General features: G+C 38.9%; 1 protein-coding gene across 4 annotated transcripts in view; it reads right to left on the reverse strand.

The window, feature by feature from the left end:
- Positions 1-2514: 2514 nt before the first annotated feature.
- Positions 2515-16623, reverse strand: part of BCL11B (BAF chromatin remodeling complex subunit BCL11B) — a 138427-nt gene continuing 124318 nt past the window's right edge. For 2 of the 4 annotated variants that reach the window (XM_040333212.1, XM_040333216.1), the window contains exon 3: positions 3766-8756. In XM_040333212.1, coding sequence (XP_040189146.1) covers positions 6760-8756 — 1997 coding nt within the window. In that variant the 3' untranslated portion in view covers positions 3766-6759. Of the gene's footprint in view, positions 8757-16623 lie in introns of all 4 variants that reach the window. The other 2 variants (XM_040333213.1, XM_040333215.1) reach the window with 2 other exon arrangements.

Genomic DNA, 16623 nt, shown 5'->3' on the forward strand with positions numbered 1-16623 from the left:
ACATGATAGCAGGCCAGCCGCCCAATAAGCTGTGGCCTGGGTATGTGGATGCTGGTGACATAATTGACCCAATATGGCCACATGGCAATCTAGTCAAAAGTCACTAGTAATGATAACCTAAGGTTTGGGCTGAAGTTTGGGCTGAAGCTCTCACATGATTGCAGGCCTCTGTCTCAAAGAGCCGTGACCTGGGAATGTGGAATCTGGTGACATCATTGACCCAATATGGTCTCATGACTATCATATGACTATTTTGGCATAAGCCAAGTTTGACTCGTACCTTAGCTCTTCATTACTCACCAGGACAAGCAGAGGAGTAAATCTCCCCAGCTGGAGACACAGGTGTCAAACTGGCGGCTCTCCAGCTGTTGCGGATCTACAAGTCCCATGAGACACTGTCAGTTACAAGCATGACTCCCACAGGCAGAGGCATGATGGGACTTGCAGTTCTGCAACAGCTGGAGGGCCGCCAGTTTGACACCCCTGGTTTAATCCTTCCCCACTCTATCCAAAGGTTAAAAAAAAGAATGCACTTGCACACCCTTTAACACCAGTTGTTGACACCAGAAGTGAAGACTGATCTGTCAGTGAGTTTCCTTACTTCTAGCATATATGTAGTGGTGAATTACCAGAGAAGTAAAATGTTGACTTAGGCTAGCAAAGCTGTGTTCACTTCAGTTAACCAATCATGCAAGGGGGAATTAATACTTTAATATTTTTTTTAGCGCCCCTGCATATGATTGGTTATTTGATGTGAAATCTGGTTCACCGGGCTAAGTAAACTTTATACACTTCGGGTAAGACTACCCCTTAGACCAGCCTTTCTCAACCACAGAACCCTAGGGTTCCTCCAAAAGCAGCTAGGGGTTCCTTGAGCAATGAGCTATTTCTGACTCTGGAATGGAGGGGATTCTTCTCAATGACCACAAATTTCAAGAGCATTATTCCCAATGACCATCACACTTAAACACTGTGAGCTGTAGATCTAGGCATTATTAGCATGGGTTCCCTGAAGCCTCGTACACAGGACCGAGAAACTCGACGGGCGAAACACATCGTTTTCCTCGTCGAGTTCCTTGTTAGGCTGTCGAGGAACTCGACAAGCCAATTTTCTCCATTCCCCGTCAAGGGAATAGAGAACATGCTCTCTTTTTGGCTCGTCAAGTTTCTCGATAGTTTCCTCTACGAAAATGTACACACGATTCGGTTTCCTCGGCAAAAAAAATTCTCCCAGCAAGTTTCTTGCTGGTTTTTGCCGAGAAACTCGGTCGTGTGTACGAGGCCTGAGCCTGGGGAGTTATTTTAGGGCAGGGGTCTTCAAACTATGGCCCTCCAGTTGTTCAGGAACTACAATTCCCATCATGCCTAGTCATGTCTGTGAATGTCAGAGTTTTACAATGCCTCATGGGATGTGTAGTTCTGCAACAGGAGTTTGAGGATTCCAGTTTTAGGGGTTCCCAATGGTTGGGAAAGGCTGCCTTAAGCCTCGTACACACGGCCGAGGAACTCGACGTGCCAAACACATCGAGTTCCTCGGCCAGTTCAGCCCTGAAGCCGCCGAGGAGCTCGGCGGGACGAGAGCTCCCATAGAACAACGAGGAAATAGAGAACATGTTCTCTATTTCCTCGTCGAGCTCCTCGTCGGCTTCCTCGGCTGAAAGTGTACACACGACCAGTTTCCTCGGCAGAATTCAGCCAGAAACTCGGTCGGAAGCTGAATTCTGCCGAGGAAACTGGTCGTGTGTACGGGGCCTTAGACTTTAGCGTGTGTTCAGAAGAGCATGCCAACCTTGAGCTCAATCCTGTATGTTTAATTTGCATATTGACAGATCTTTAGAAAGCAGAATAATGTAGATAATTCATCAATCTTCTGCTTAAGGAACATTCATTGTGAAGACCTTGACAACATAAGAGAATTTTTAGCTCATAACCTTTTCACGCTGCTGGTGTTATAGTGACATGTTCGGGGACAAAATATCTATGTGCCGCACTTCCATCTGAACCAGTCAGCAGATTAACGCAGCGAGCTGAACTTATTCACACCCTACAAGTGACACTGACGCCAAGCCCTACATAATTAGCAGTTAAAATGTAACTTTTTTCCCCCCTTCTTTTACATAAACTCAATTATTTTCTACAGCGTGTGACATTTTCTATCACCAGTCAAACTCTTGCATCTCTAAACATTTTGCATTACACAATTTTTATTTTTTCAATCGTTATTTGTAAACCGTTAAAAATATGTTTTAACAATTTTCAGTATAGCGGTAGAAAAAGACGTAAACAAAAAAAAGAAGAATCGTAAGATTGTCAAGTTTAATGTCCAATTTATTTTTCGTTTTTTTTTTTTTTTATAACTTGAAAATTGGAACAAGCTTTGTTTTTTGTTTTTTTGAACGAGCGTACAAATGAAATGAAAGACACATGCTGAACTCAACAATGTGACAGTACGGTAAAGAAAGACCATATTCTTGTACAGATAAAAGAAACAATAAATATTTTCACCTAGCCATGTTGAAAAGACCTCTAGCCGTCCCAACATTTTATCCATAATAATAATAATAATAAAAAAAAAAAAAAAATTGCTCTTGTTTTTAAAACAGAGCGCATATTCCAAGCAATAATAAATAGTTTTCAAACTTGTAGTAAAAGACAAAACCTCCAAAACAACAAAAGCTCATACAATAATAGAAAAAGGTAATAAAAAATATTTTGCCTTGCCGTACAAATGCTAACAACTTAATTGACATTAATTTTGCTTTGCAGTTCTGAAAATACAAAGAGCACCATAATGACGCCTGCAATACACAAAATGACGGACTGTCTTATCATGGGCTGTGATGAAACGCTGGTGACCACTACAAGAAAGTAAATCCGACTAGGGACAATGGGGGGGGGGGTCTTGCTTATTGTGCTTGTATTTTGATTGCCAGGTCATGAAAAAGGGAAAATTAATTATATCTTAATCCAAAAACATCACATTTGTGCTTGTTGAATTGGCTTGACTTAAAATAATTTAAATCAACGTTATTTTATCTGGAACCATAGCCATGGAGTACAACATACCCCCATATCGGTCAGGAATCATTTTCTGCATTTGCTGGTGAAATGTCCAGATTATCAAAAATTTTACCATCTGACCTCTAGAAATATCCACAGTTTGCGTTGAGTGGACGTTTTTTGATTTGGCCTGGAGGTTGCAGAGTCAAAACAGCACGAAGATGTCAATTTAGAATTTCCCAATATTAAATATAAATAGGGAAGGAGCAGGATTTCATCTCAGCCCATCAAACATTCAGGAACTTTATGGAATGTACAAAGAGCAAAGCAGACGCTAAATGGATTGGCAAGAACTGGGTTTGGATTAGGTCCTGTTCTAACGGGATCAGATGACTGTGCCTGGACCGAAAACTGTCTAAAAAACAGCTTTGTCTGTAATATCGTTTAACAAGTTTGTGTTATAAAGGGCACCACGGGGGTGGAGGGGTGTTGGGAAAAGGTAGGGTAGGAAGATTGAGAATATTTTCTCTATAACAGGTTTTCCTGGATTTGTCACAGGTGTACTGCATGTGGAATGTTCCTGTAAAATTTTATACAAAAATTGAGATTATTATTTTACATGGGTATCTAGTACTAATTAGTTAATACCTGCTAAGGCCTTGATACAAGGTCCAGGCACCTTATGAATTGTTACATCCCTGCATGAACAGTACTCTATTTGTAGGCCCCAATCATGAAAAGAATGCACAACTAATATTTCTGGTGAACAAAATATTTAAGACTTTTTTTTTTTTATGTTTCAATTACCCAGAAGCTGTCACACAACTTCATTGGGTTTTTGTATTTTCTGTACATTAGGACTTAAATTACAAATGTTTATTTGTTTTCTTTTTTTTTTTTTCTTTTTTTTATATTTTATCCTGCCAAATTAAAAAAATATATTATGGCAGCATGTGTTTTTTTTATTTTTTTTTCAAATCCACTAACAAAAAGGTACATTTAATCCTTTTAAAAGGACAAGCGTACAGTTAAAAAATTACAAGCTCCGGTAAAAATACAGCAAGTGCCTACATCATGTGAACCAATCAATATCAATATCCATTCCAGAAGGGGGGGGGGGCGAGGGGTGGGAGAGGATAAAAGAAGGAAATTAAGCACATTTCAGAAACGTGATTTTTTTTTTTTTTTTCTGCAAAGCAATAACAATATTAAGCACTTTTTTCTACTTACTTTTTCTACATGGTGTAGCAATCACCTTTTTATTCCCCAAATACAAGTTTCTATACAGTTTGAAATAAAAAATAACACCCAGGCAGGAAAATAAGTACTAAAACTCAGACTTTACAATTACAGTGACAAGAACAATGTTATAGACCCACCATTAAAGTTTTTTTTTTTTTACTGCAACTTTTTTTTTCAAGGAATTTTTTTTTCTGGTTTTGTAAAATGCCCAGGCATTCTCCATTATTACAAATACTGGTCCACTTTTACAGTAATCAAGAAATTTTAATATATATAATATATACTAAAACCCCGTCACCAAAAGAAAATATTATAAAATAAAAATAAACAATATACACATGGCCATTATGGCATTTTATAACCTATTAAGCAACTTTGAAAAGAAATGATCGTCCAAACACACATACACACAATTATTTCTTATTTTTTTCATTTTTTTAACCCTTGTACGTATTGAATACTGTAAACGTATTTTAAGACAGAGTGCACTAAATTTACCGTTAACAAAAAAAAAAAAAAAAAAAATAGCCGTTGTTCCTGAATTGTTTTCCCCCATTCAACGATAACTGGTATGTTGTGTCATTTCTTTTTCAATTCAGCAGTAAATAATTTTCATTCCGTTTTCTAAGCAGCGTTGTCCTGAAAAGAAACAAAGCTGACAATAAATCAGCTTAAGAAGGTTCAAACTTGTGCTGAGTAAACATCTTCGTTAGATTGGGTCTTATGGCAATATTGTGTCCACTATGGTCAACCAGATTTTTTTTTTTCTATACGTAAATGTGGCTTTTTGTTTTGTTTTTTGTTGTTTTTTTTTAAAGAAATGTAATTTTCTTGTATTACTATTTTTAAAAGTTCTTTTTTTTTTTCTTTCACAAAAATGTTTTGCATTTTGTCTCAAGAGACTCACATAGGAAGATCAGTTTTCAAGGCACTCACAAAAAATCGAATGGCAGTAGACAAACCGTCCAATAAATTATATATATATATCTTTTATAGTGCCAGCATTGTGAATGCCATGCTTAGCAACACTGGCACTTAATCTCAGGTGTTCCCTTATTGAATCCAACCCGCCATTGGGTTGCGCAGGAGAATAGGCTGTAATTTCTTGTTCAGAAGCCATGGAAAACATAGAAACTCAACTTTTAAAGTGCGGTCAACAAAATTAAAATGGGTAACCTTTCGTTCTCAGCTGTCCTCCTGATGCACGCAAAGACAAAAAAGAAAACAAAAATGGAAAAACGATCTTAAAAAGCAAATGTCATTATCATTGGAACGTTCATTATTTAAAATAAATTACATTCGAAAATTCATAGTCCACAATATTTTGAAATAAGCAACCAATTACAATGACATAACTTGTACTGAACTGTGTCGATGGCCCTTCAGCTTTTCAGCACTGAGGGAACTGCAGGTGGCTTCAATGGGTAAAGTTTTAACAGTGCATCTTTAAGCATTTGCTTGCCAAGTGGCCTGCACCACAGGGCCCCTTGAGTAAGGGAGCTGCAGGAACACTTCAGCAGCAAAAAAATAAAAAAAAGGAGACTGCATTATAAACGGGACATTTCTCAATGCTGTGCCTCTAAAAACATTTTTCAAATGTATAGACAGTAGAAAAGGAGATGCATAAAAAAAAATTAAAAATAAAAAAAAGCAATGGTGCAGACAATGGATTGTGATTTGCACACATGATTCTCTCAAGTATAAAGTTCCTCAAAAATTTCAGGTTGCATTTTAACTGTTGCATATGAGATCCTATCATGCAATATAAGTGCTAAGATTTTATAGATTGTAATCCGCTGCGTAAATATTCTATCTGACCCCATTTAAGTAATGGCAAGATAAATAAAAATAAAAAAAAAATGAAAATATAAAAAAATATAAAAAAAATAACAGAAAAAAGCTGATGGCTTCTTTTCAAGAAATTACAAAGGTTTAGCTTAAATTCCATAAATGTAGCAGCCCAAAATGATAATTCAAGATACGATTCTCCACTACTTGGACAAACTGGCTACTACTCTGATAAGTGGGGTATTGGAAATAATGGGGGATTATGGGGGGGGGGGGAATTAACCCTCTTTGTCCTGCAGGGGGGCTGAAATTTATTGTTACATAAAAATTTGCTGGTCCCTGCAGCACAAAAGAGGTTTCAAGGTGTTTTTTTTTTTGTTTTTTTTTAACAAGGATGCACAACAACAAAAACAATCTTAAAAAAATATAGAAAAAAAAATCAAACAGCAAAAAAAGTACCTGCACATGCCAAAAAAATGACAAATAAAACCCAAATAAATACAGAAATTATTGCACAGTTAAAAGGCTCCAAAAGTTTTACGGCCTTATTCAACCCTCAGGTTTAAAAAAAGAACTGCAGACACAGGTTGTATTTTTAGTGCCACTTTTCGACACCTAACATGTTTACGCTAAGTTATGTTTAAGGAGGCAAGTTAATTCAGCTTTTTTTCTCAGTTGGCAATAGTTAAATCTGTACAAATTTAAACTGATTAAACCCATCTAGGGGCCTTAGCTTCTTTCTGCCTGCTCAATTTTCACGTCATTTGTCAGCAAGTGTTCTCCGTGCCACTTTTTCATGTGTTTTTCCAGGGTGCTGTAAACACTGAAGGGCATCTGGCAAATGTCACAGCGGTACACCTCCTTACCTATCTGGCCATGTGTTTTCATGTGGCGCGTCAGCTTGCTGCTCTGTGCACATGCATAGTTGCAGAGCTCACATTTGTAAGGCCGTTCTCCCGTGTGGCTCCGACGATGGACCGTGAGGTTGCTGCAGTTCTTAAATACTTTGCCACAGTACTCACACGTGTCACTCCTTCTCCCTTCTTTAGAACTGGGTCGACCAGGGCCTGGTCCACCGATGTGAGGTGTACTGCCCCCACTCGCTGTCCCACTCCGCCCTGAGAGACCCCCATCCAGCATGTCACCTGGTGGAGTGGAGAACCGCAGGCTGCCATTTTCTGAAGAGTGTTCAGAAGAAGTTGCAAAAGGGGATTGTCGAGAGTCTGTGAATCCTAGAAATGGATCTTTCATGAAGTGCCGGGATGCTGCATATCCGACCAGCCACTGCGAGTAAACGTTTTCGGAAGGGATTATCGTTGCTGGTGGTAAGTCTAAGTCTTTTTCTATTTTTATCCTTTTTGAGGAGTTATTGAGACCAGAGCCTGAAATGGGCATGGGTTTTCGAGGGAGCAGAATTGGAAAGGGTTCACCTGAGCCAAAGCTTCTTCCATTGACAGCCCCTTCTTCGTTACGGATAATTTCTCTTTCATCGCCATCTTCTTCACCCGGAATTCTCCGGCATAAATCTCGTGGGTCAGAAGACCGTTTCATGAAAAGACTTCTCTTCTGTTTGTCATTGAGCATATCATTGTATTGATGCATGCTTCCCAAGTTTACATTCTCCATCACTTTGCCAAGCGAGAGGGCCTTCTCATCATGTAAAGGCTTGGCCCCATTTTCCCGATTACGACATATTTCTGAGTCCATACTGAAACTTGACTCTGGTCTGCTTTCATTTTCAAGCTCCTCCTCCTCTTCTTCCTCTTCCTCTTCTTCTTCTTCGTTTTCATGGCCCAAAGAGCGGTCACTCTCATTCCTAAAATCTGTCTCAGACTTCCCCCCTTCTCCAGTTAACTCACTAGTACCTGGCTCTGGTGAGCTTGTGGCAGACAGTCCATCGTCAGACCTGCCAGTCATGGAACCGGCTTTGTGCATATGTGTTTTCATGTGGCGCTTCAATTTGCTTGCCTGTGAACAAGCGTGGTCACACAGCTGACATTTATAAGGTTTTTCCCCCGTGTGACTACGACGATGAACTATGAGATTGCTCTGGAATTTGAATGTCTTGCCGCAGAACTCACAGGACTTGCTCTTGGCCTGGGTTTGTGGTGGCGTTGTACTACTTGGGGGCATAGGTGGCAATGGCGGGGTACTCATAAAAGGGGATTTAGGGCTTTGCTGAAAGGGATTTAACAAGCGATGCATAGGATTACCACGGTTAGGCGACACTGGAGGAGGAGTGGGGTTGTTACCTGCCAGTTCTCGTAGCCTTCGGGAAAAATCCATTGCTGGAGATTCAATTGCCATTGGATTTAAACGCATAACTCTGTCAAAGGCACTGGGATGCTGGGCAACTAACCCCATTTCTTCAGCACTAAGGCGGTGCGGGTCCAGATGATGGCGAGGGGGTGGGCTAAAGAGTGGCGGCGTGTTTGGTAGCCGAGCCTCACCGAAGCCTGGATGTTCACGTAGGATGGGTCCAGTCATTCGTAGAAGGTTGAAAGGGTTGTTATCTCCAAGGAAGTTCATCAGGGGGGATGGTGCAACAGTCTCCGGTCCCAGAGGTGGAGGGATAGTAAGTCGGGGTGTAAGGGAACTGTTAGTTGGGCTTGTTTCCAGGTAGATGCGAAATCCATGTGTGTTTTGAGCATGCTGAAGCAGGAACCAGGCGCTATTGAAAGGCTGCTTACACGTTGTGCAAATATAGCTGGTAGGCTCGTCTTTACCTGCAAGAAAAGAGAATATCATTAGTATAACTGGTTGTCATTTAGCACATCTAAAATGTCTCTTATGTAATACATTTACTATTACCCTTAACAAATATGAAGGTTTGAACAAATTCCAGGGGCCCGTTAGCCAATAAATCTTAAGATTCAGAGTTGGCACCTAACTTTTGGAACCTAAAATGCATAAAGGTATGCATATACTCATCTTTCTATCACACCTCTACACTCTGTTTAGCTGATGGCAGCAAAAGGAAAGTCGTATATAGGTTTAGAATCTCTGGAGTCATAATTTACAGCTAGGAACTTTCCGCATAACAGTGCTGATTGGCCCAGTGCTGTCACATGGAGGGAATCATATGCTCTTCCATGTTTGGATGTACTGAGTATTTCCTTTGGCTGATCAAACCAACAAGGGTGTGAAGGATAGATGCATGTATGCTGCTGGGGATAGTGGAATTAAAGCAAACCTGTTGCTTTGCCCTAAATAAACAAAGCACAGGTCTGATTTAAGACAACAGATATGTTCATTTTAACATTTAAAAACATCATCATTTCACTTTAACAATTTTTAAAACGAATTATGTAGCCTTGTGGCTTTATCATCTCCTCTATAATCCTCATACACCATGACTTGCTGCTAAACACAGAAGTAAATGTTTGCCAATAGACTCATATCACCCTCTTATCAGCTCAGTGCTGAGATGAATATGTGCAAAGAAAAAACAATTCCTGATCAATATACTTCACCTAAACACATTTACATTGATTTTTTAATATACTGCAATTGTGCAGATGGAATAATGGGGCTCGGCTGAGCTCGACATTACGGCTTATCTGTTACTAAATGTCTATACTTGTCACTAGATTTATTTTAGATCATTCACAACGACAACGATTTGCTGTTCAGAGAGGATTATGGGATGCTTTCCACTGTCAACAAAGAATACAGCTTCAGAGGACTAAGACACTCTGCAGACTATGAAAAATAATCACGTAGAGAATGTAAATCAAGGGGGTTCACCAGGAAAGAGTTCAACTCTTTTTGCTCATGGGAAGGTGGATGTTTAGTGATTTAGAGCGTATGTTGGCTTCAATAGAAGAGAAAGAGCTTGGTGTGAGTATCTATATATGCACCTCCCCTTATGAGCAGTCTCTTTGGATTGTTTCAGATGAGGGTCCGGAGCTCACACAGCCATTACTTCTCCTGTGAATGTTAATGAGCTGAGGACTGTGAACCATTGAACTGATCATGAATTTGGGGTTACTTTTCTTCGATCAATGGACATTCAGACCTTTGTATTAAAATGCAACACCTTTAATACCCCAAGTTGCTGCACACTCACCACATCTACTCGACTGAATGTGCCATGGCTGGTGCAGAAAGCTGCAATGCCACTTGCAAACAAGTTTATAGCAGGAAGGGGGCAAAAACCAGTCCATTTCTAAACCCACAACAGAGTTGGTTATGAATATCCATGACTTCATCTTGCCTAATGACCAATCTGTCTTCCCTTGTTTTCAGAGAAGAGATTAGACTTCAATCAGTTCTTTGTCTTCTGCTAAAGGTAATAGGCTAAGGACTGTGATTTACTGAACAGACTCCTAAGTTCATTCATGACCAAGTCTAAAGTTGGGTATGAGTATCCTCGCCTGTTTATTTCCCTAATGACCAGCCTATCTCCTCGTGGTTCCTCTTGCGGCCCGCAGCTCTCCCGTGGAATATAAGCCAAGGGCTGCAAATCATAGAAGAGTGTGTGGTACATGAACGTTCTTGACTTTCACAACTCCAAGCTTGCTGTAGATCTCCCTTGCCACCCATACAATCTGTGTCAGGTCTGACACAGAAAGCTGAACCACCACTTCAAGAATGCAAAGAAAGCCTATAAAAGGTTGTTGCTCCATACGGGGTAAGGAAATCAGTTTATGCATGACCCTCATTTTATGTATGCACATATTGTTGGTTGAGGCGGTCTGGGTCATATTTGACAGCAGAACATCAAGCATCTGTACCTTGCATTCCAAGATCTAATCTGCAAAATGCAGAAACCCACCGCAACCAATCAACAAAAATCTTTTACAACTATAAACCCACCAAATACGTGGCTGTGGCTTACTGCACACCTTTGCTATTTGCAATGCTTTGTTAACTGAGCCAAAAACTCTAAACTGTCATTTTATACAATAAGATGACTTGGACAGAGGTAAAAAATTTGAAGGGGAGTTAAAGTCAGGCGTTTATAGCCCTCGGTTATATCCTGGCAGCGTATCTTAGAGTATGTCTTGAAGATGTGCTGTAATTAATCAGTATGATGTCACAGCTAACACAGTCTGCATTTATTCTCCCAAATATACTGTATGTTCAACGCTTGGCCCAGAAGCAGCAGGGACTTGTATAAACATGAAGAGTTCCATTCAGGTAAACCAGGATTACCGCGGCTATTTAATTCAACTGAACTGGTCGTTTTTAAAATGACAGGCCTGCTCACAATCACTTGCTGGGGCACGCTGACAAGAATTTGACCTTTCTTACCTGATGTCTCCTGATCATATAACACAAGAGACACATGACTGTACTTTATATACGGGCTTCTGAGAATGTGACAGCGCATAGTTCATCTGATAAAGTCTTATGGAGAAAAAACTAAACATAAGAAAAAAATAAAACTACTAAAACTATTCTGGAAGCATTGCAACTGTTTGGAAATTGTATTTATTTATTTGATAAATGTACTCTAGTACACATTTTTGGTAGCTGCTGGAATTTAGTTTTTTTGAGGATTATAAACTGTGTAGCAGGTGTCATTTAATCCAATACCCAAAATCTGTTGTGGCAGCTAGATCTAAGTTGCTCCTCCAACACTGCTGAGAAATGTCTGTCTTTCTTTAACAAATATATCAAAGATATCGAAGATACAATGGGTAGAGTCAAGGCTGTCCGGTCTTTATATTTGGATCCTTTAAATAGAACTTATCGCTAGACTACTAATTTGAACAAAAATCTACCCAAAAGATTATATGTGCATTTAACATATATTTATATTATTTACCTATACAATAAAAATGTTTTTATGCTGTCGCTGAGTGCCACCATCTTGGATGTGAGGTCATCAGCTCCTACAGACTCACTTAACAGTCATCCTATGGTAACTATTCTCAAAAAGAGTTCCATGGCCCCCGAGAGTTTCTCCTGAGGTTGCTGGAGGATCCTTGAGCTGTGTCTTACTGATCCTCCATCTGATGTTGTCTACATGGTTCATGGGCCAACAGTTCCACTAGGCAAAGCCACCAGCAACATGCCATGATTTTTTTAGTATTCTGTAAGGGGGCATTTTAATCAGCACTATAAATAGGGCATTTTTTCCACTGGCCACCAATGTTAGGGGCATTTTTATGGGTTTACTGCAAGATGAAACCAAAATAATGACAGAAATAGAGTGTCAAGGTATGTCAAAGGTTCATTTCTGAAGCCATTTTTATGAGTTCCTACGTGACATTCTATAGTAGCCATTCTCAACCAGGGTTTCATGGAACCCAAGAGTTCCTCCAGAGGTTGCTATGGGTTTCTTAAGCTGTGTCTTATTGACCTCTCATTTGATGGTGTCTACATAGTTCTGGGACCAAAGCCCATTGGCAAAGCTAGCAGCAAGTTCATATTTTCTGTAAATGTGGCATTCTGACCACCAATGTAAGGGGAGGGGGTTAGTTTTACTGACCATCAATGTAGGATTTTTTTGTCACTGGCCCTCAATGAATTAGTTTCAGGAAGGGTTCCCTGAAACCTGAAATTTTTTCAATGGTTATCTCTGGAACATAAGGGTTACTGCTCTACAGTATTTGGCTTTGCCGTGTGTATTCTTACTTGAATACCAGCATTTCTGCCAACTTTATGTATTATTGTGAACCTGTCACAAGCTTTCTTATTAGCCTGCCTCCATTATTACCAATAATTACTTTTCTTTTGCACCCACACCATCCAGTTCACCTGAAGGTGCCCCAAATATAAAAGGGATACATAATAGATAGGTAGATAGATAGATAGATAGATAGATAGATAGATAGATAGATAGATAGATAGATAGATAGATAGATAGATAGATCGATCGATAGATAGATAGATAGATAGATAGATAGATAGATAGATAGATAGATAGATAGATAGATAGATAGATAGGAAGTGCTGAGGGTTTCACAAGGCTCCAGCTGAAGATTGGGATAGAATGGGAGAGCGGCCAATGTATTTTCAACAGAAGGGCTAGGCTATTTACTATTTATGTTACTTTTTTCTGAATGGGTAACTTTACTCTAAATGAAGATTGCTGACCACATACAGTAGCTGGTGCAGAATCCAAACAACATCCTAATGTATCTATGTCCGCAAAGGTTCCCATTTATTCAGGTCATGGTATATCATGTAGTAGTTTATCATTCAACTGGACTTTTTCTGTAATGTTTTGTTGCTTCTCCAAGCCACTTCTTCACTTCTAGAATTGAAGAAATGGCTTGGACAAGCCATGAAACATCTTGAACACTAAAGAACAAGTCCAGGTGAATGTGTCAAACTACTATTACAAATCCCAATGCATCAAAGGAGTTATTTTCCTGCCTGAAACCTACAGAAATGCAACATTTTACAGAAAGGGTTAATAGCATTTTTTCCCTGAAATTGTATTGGTTAAATTTGTGGGAATTATTGATACAAATTGTGCAAGTGGTTCTATACATTTAAGTCAATAGACGTGGCATGTACACCCGCTGCAAGATGAAACTGTAAAAATACCAGAAATAGTGTGTCGAAGGACGTCTAAGGCTAATTTCCGAAGCTGTCTGAGACATTTTTATGAGTTATTTTCTTAAACAGGAATCAGTATGCATTTCCTAGTTCTACAAAAACATAGGGAGGTCAAAGAAATTTGGTATTTTTCTGCAAATGGTGAAAGCCTAATTTCAGGCATTGCATAAAAAAATTGGAAACAACTTAAAACAGTTTCCAACAAATAAACTTTTAATATACAAGCTCCTTTTTAAACTCTTTTGGTGTTTATGCTTTTTTTGTTAATATTCTAATATACATTTTTGGGGTATACCTTCAACTCATAATTTTTGCGTTTGAGCAAAGACCAAAGTAAATAATATCTTCAATGTAGTCACGAGCTTCCAATTCTCCTACAGCAAGTTGACAAAAACACATCAATTTGGCCAAGATATAGGTTATGTTTGTCTAGAAAAATGTTTGTGGCTATGAGCGAAGGAGTTCTATGGTCAAACAAGCACGACATGAGAAACGGGAACCTAATTCAACCATAGATAAGACGTGCTTATAGTTATTTGTATGGGTGATTGAAAGCAGCCATAGGATGCGCTAATGGTATTATGGTTTCATACGCGTACGGACAAAAAGCTGTGAGAAACTGTGAGTGAGTTCAACGCAATTTTAAATTATAGAGTGTAACCTATTTTGAAGTTGTTTTAAAAGGGCCTGTGGTTAACCCATAAGTTGATCATCTGCCACTGCCTGTTTTTTTCTTAGTTTTATTAAGAACTGTTGTGGTGATAAACCCTTTTTTCCAAAACACGGTCAACTATAGACCATCAAACATCTGGCCAAAATCCAATAGGCTGGCCATTGAACGCAATGTTTTGGTTACAAAAATACCATTTAAACAGGTCCTATGGCCTAGGGAGGAAGGGGATAAAGGCCAAAATGAATCCAATGTGTTTTGAGTTTCTGGTGGATGTGGCAACGGAGGAAAAGTGGGTCGTGGGATGTGTTGGAAGCTTACAAGGCAAGCTGAGTCTATTATGGTTTGTGGTTCCTCTAATAGAAGCCTAAGGATGAAGGGAAAAAAAATCTGGTCTGAGTCTCTGAAATAATTATGAAAAAAAAAGGGGAGGGGAAGATGACAGCTGCACAGAGCCTTAAACCACCCTGCGTTTGAAACAATGACTGTATAAGGCCAAGTAACTGTCCTTTCAACTGCCGAGCCTCTGTCACCCTTCTGAATACTCATATCTGTACACAGGCCCTTTGTCTCTCCCCTGAACACATGCACAACAGATCCACAGCCTTGATATGTACCATTGATGTCAGCAGAAGATATTGTCTACAAGGAGACGAGATGCTGCAGATCAGTAAAAGTCACAATTATATTTACAAGGTTGGCATTCGATGGCAAATACCAGTACAACAATGCCTTTTTCTTTCTGTATTCAAAACAGCCCTGGCAAAAAAAAAGAAGAAAACTAGAAGGAGGAATATATTAGAAGCGAGAAAGCCTTTTTCTCAAAATCTGAAGAAACTCTCGAATCTTTAAAAAAAAATAAGGTCACTAAAAGGTGTTCCTCATTTCAAATTATAGGGAAAAAAATACAAATGACTACATCTAACTGACCTTCAACCTGATCATAATAAAGTGACAACAGTAAACGTAAAGGAGAATTCCTCACCAGCTATGTATGATAGACTTAGAGAGATAAAAGATAGTAGAGAAAGTAAAGATTGATAGATAGATAGATAGATAGATAGATAGATAGATAGATAGATAGATAGATAGATAGACTGAGATAAATATAAGACATAATAGATCTTGATGAATAGAAAGATATATAGATATAGATATATAGATAGATAATAGATAGGTAGATAGATATATAGATAGATAGATAGATAGATAGATAGATAGATAGATAGATAGATAGATAGATCGATAGATAGATAGATAGACCTTGATGAATAGATAGATATAGATAGATAGATAGATAGATAGATAGATAGATAGATAGATAGATAGATAGATAGATAGATAGATAGATAGACCTTGATGAATAGATAGATATAGATAGATAGATAGATAGATAGATAGATAGATAGATAGATAGATAGATAGATAGATAGGTAGATAGACTGGGATAAATATAAGAGATACATAGACCTTGAGAATACCATATTCTAAGTACTCTGGATGTGGTACTGTGAATGATCAATTACAAGTGCAGAGAATAAAGTGATTTATAAGAGAGATATGGGGACATATTGTCAGTAATTTAGATTTTGTATTAGGATATCCCAACACATGTTGCTATGAATTATATGATAGTTGAATCTGTTCTCCTTTTTTAGTCTATTTTAGGCCTATTGTAGTTGGTTTACACACCTAAACACTCCTATACCTTTTTGTGTAGTTTTCCATTTAAGTTTGGGATATGGTTTGACATTCATGTGATATTTCCAAGCACATTGTTCCAATTTTGGCAGGAAACTTGCAAAGAGCAGTGGTAGACTGATCTCTTGTCTGATGATCCCTGCATAGTTATGGCACCAACCTCATTTATCTCAGCCATCGGCATGGGAACAGTAGATACTTTCCTTATACCAATAAGGTTTTAGCTATCTGTGAAGCCTCGTACACATGACCGAGGAACTCAACGGGCAAAACACATAATTTTCCTCGTCGAGTTCCTTGTTAGGCTGTCGAGGAACTCGACAAGGCAAGTTTCTCCATTCCCGTCGAGGAAATAGAGAACTTGCTCTCTTTTTGGCTCGTCGAGTTTCTTGACAGTTTCCTCGACGAAAATGTACACACTACCGGTTTCCTCGGCAAAAAAATATCTCTTAGCAAGTTTCTTGCTGGTTTTTGCCGAGAAACTCGGTTGTGTGTACGAGGCCTAAGGGCTCATTCTACCACTAAACACCAATCCAAGGGGGGTCTTTTCCAATGTGACCACCAAAGAGGACAATTCTCCACTAACCACCAATGTAAGAGAAAGTTTCTGTAATGAGCACCAATGTAAATAGACCTTTTCTTACAGACCGCCAATGTAAGGGGGCATTTCTCTACTGACCACCACTATAAGGTCCTTACTAATGCAA

The sequence above is a fragment of the Rana temporaria genome, chromosome 13 (genome assembly GCF_905171775.1).
Source record: "Rana temporaria chromosome 13, aRanTem1.1, whole genome shotgun sequence".
Lineage (NCBI taxonomy): Eukaryota > Metazoa > Chordata > Amphibia > Anura > Ranidae > Rana > Rana temporaria.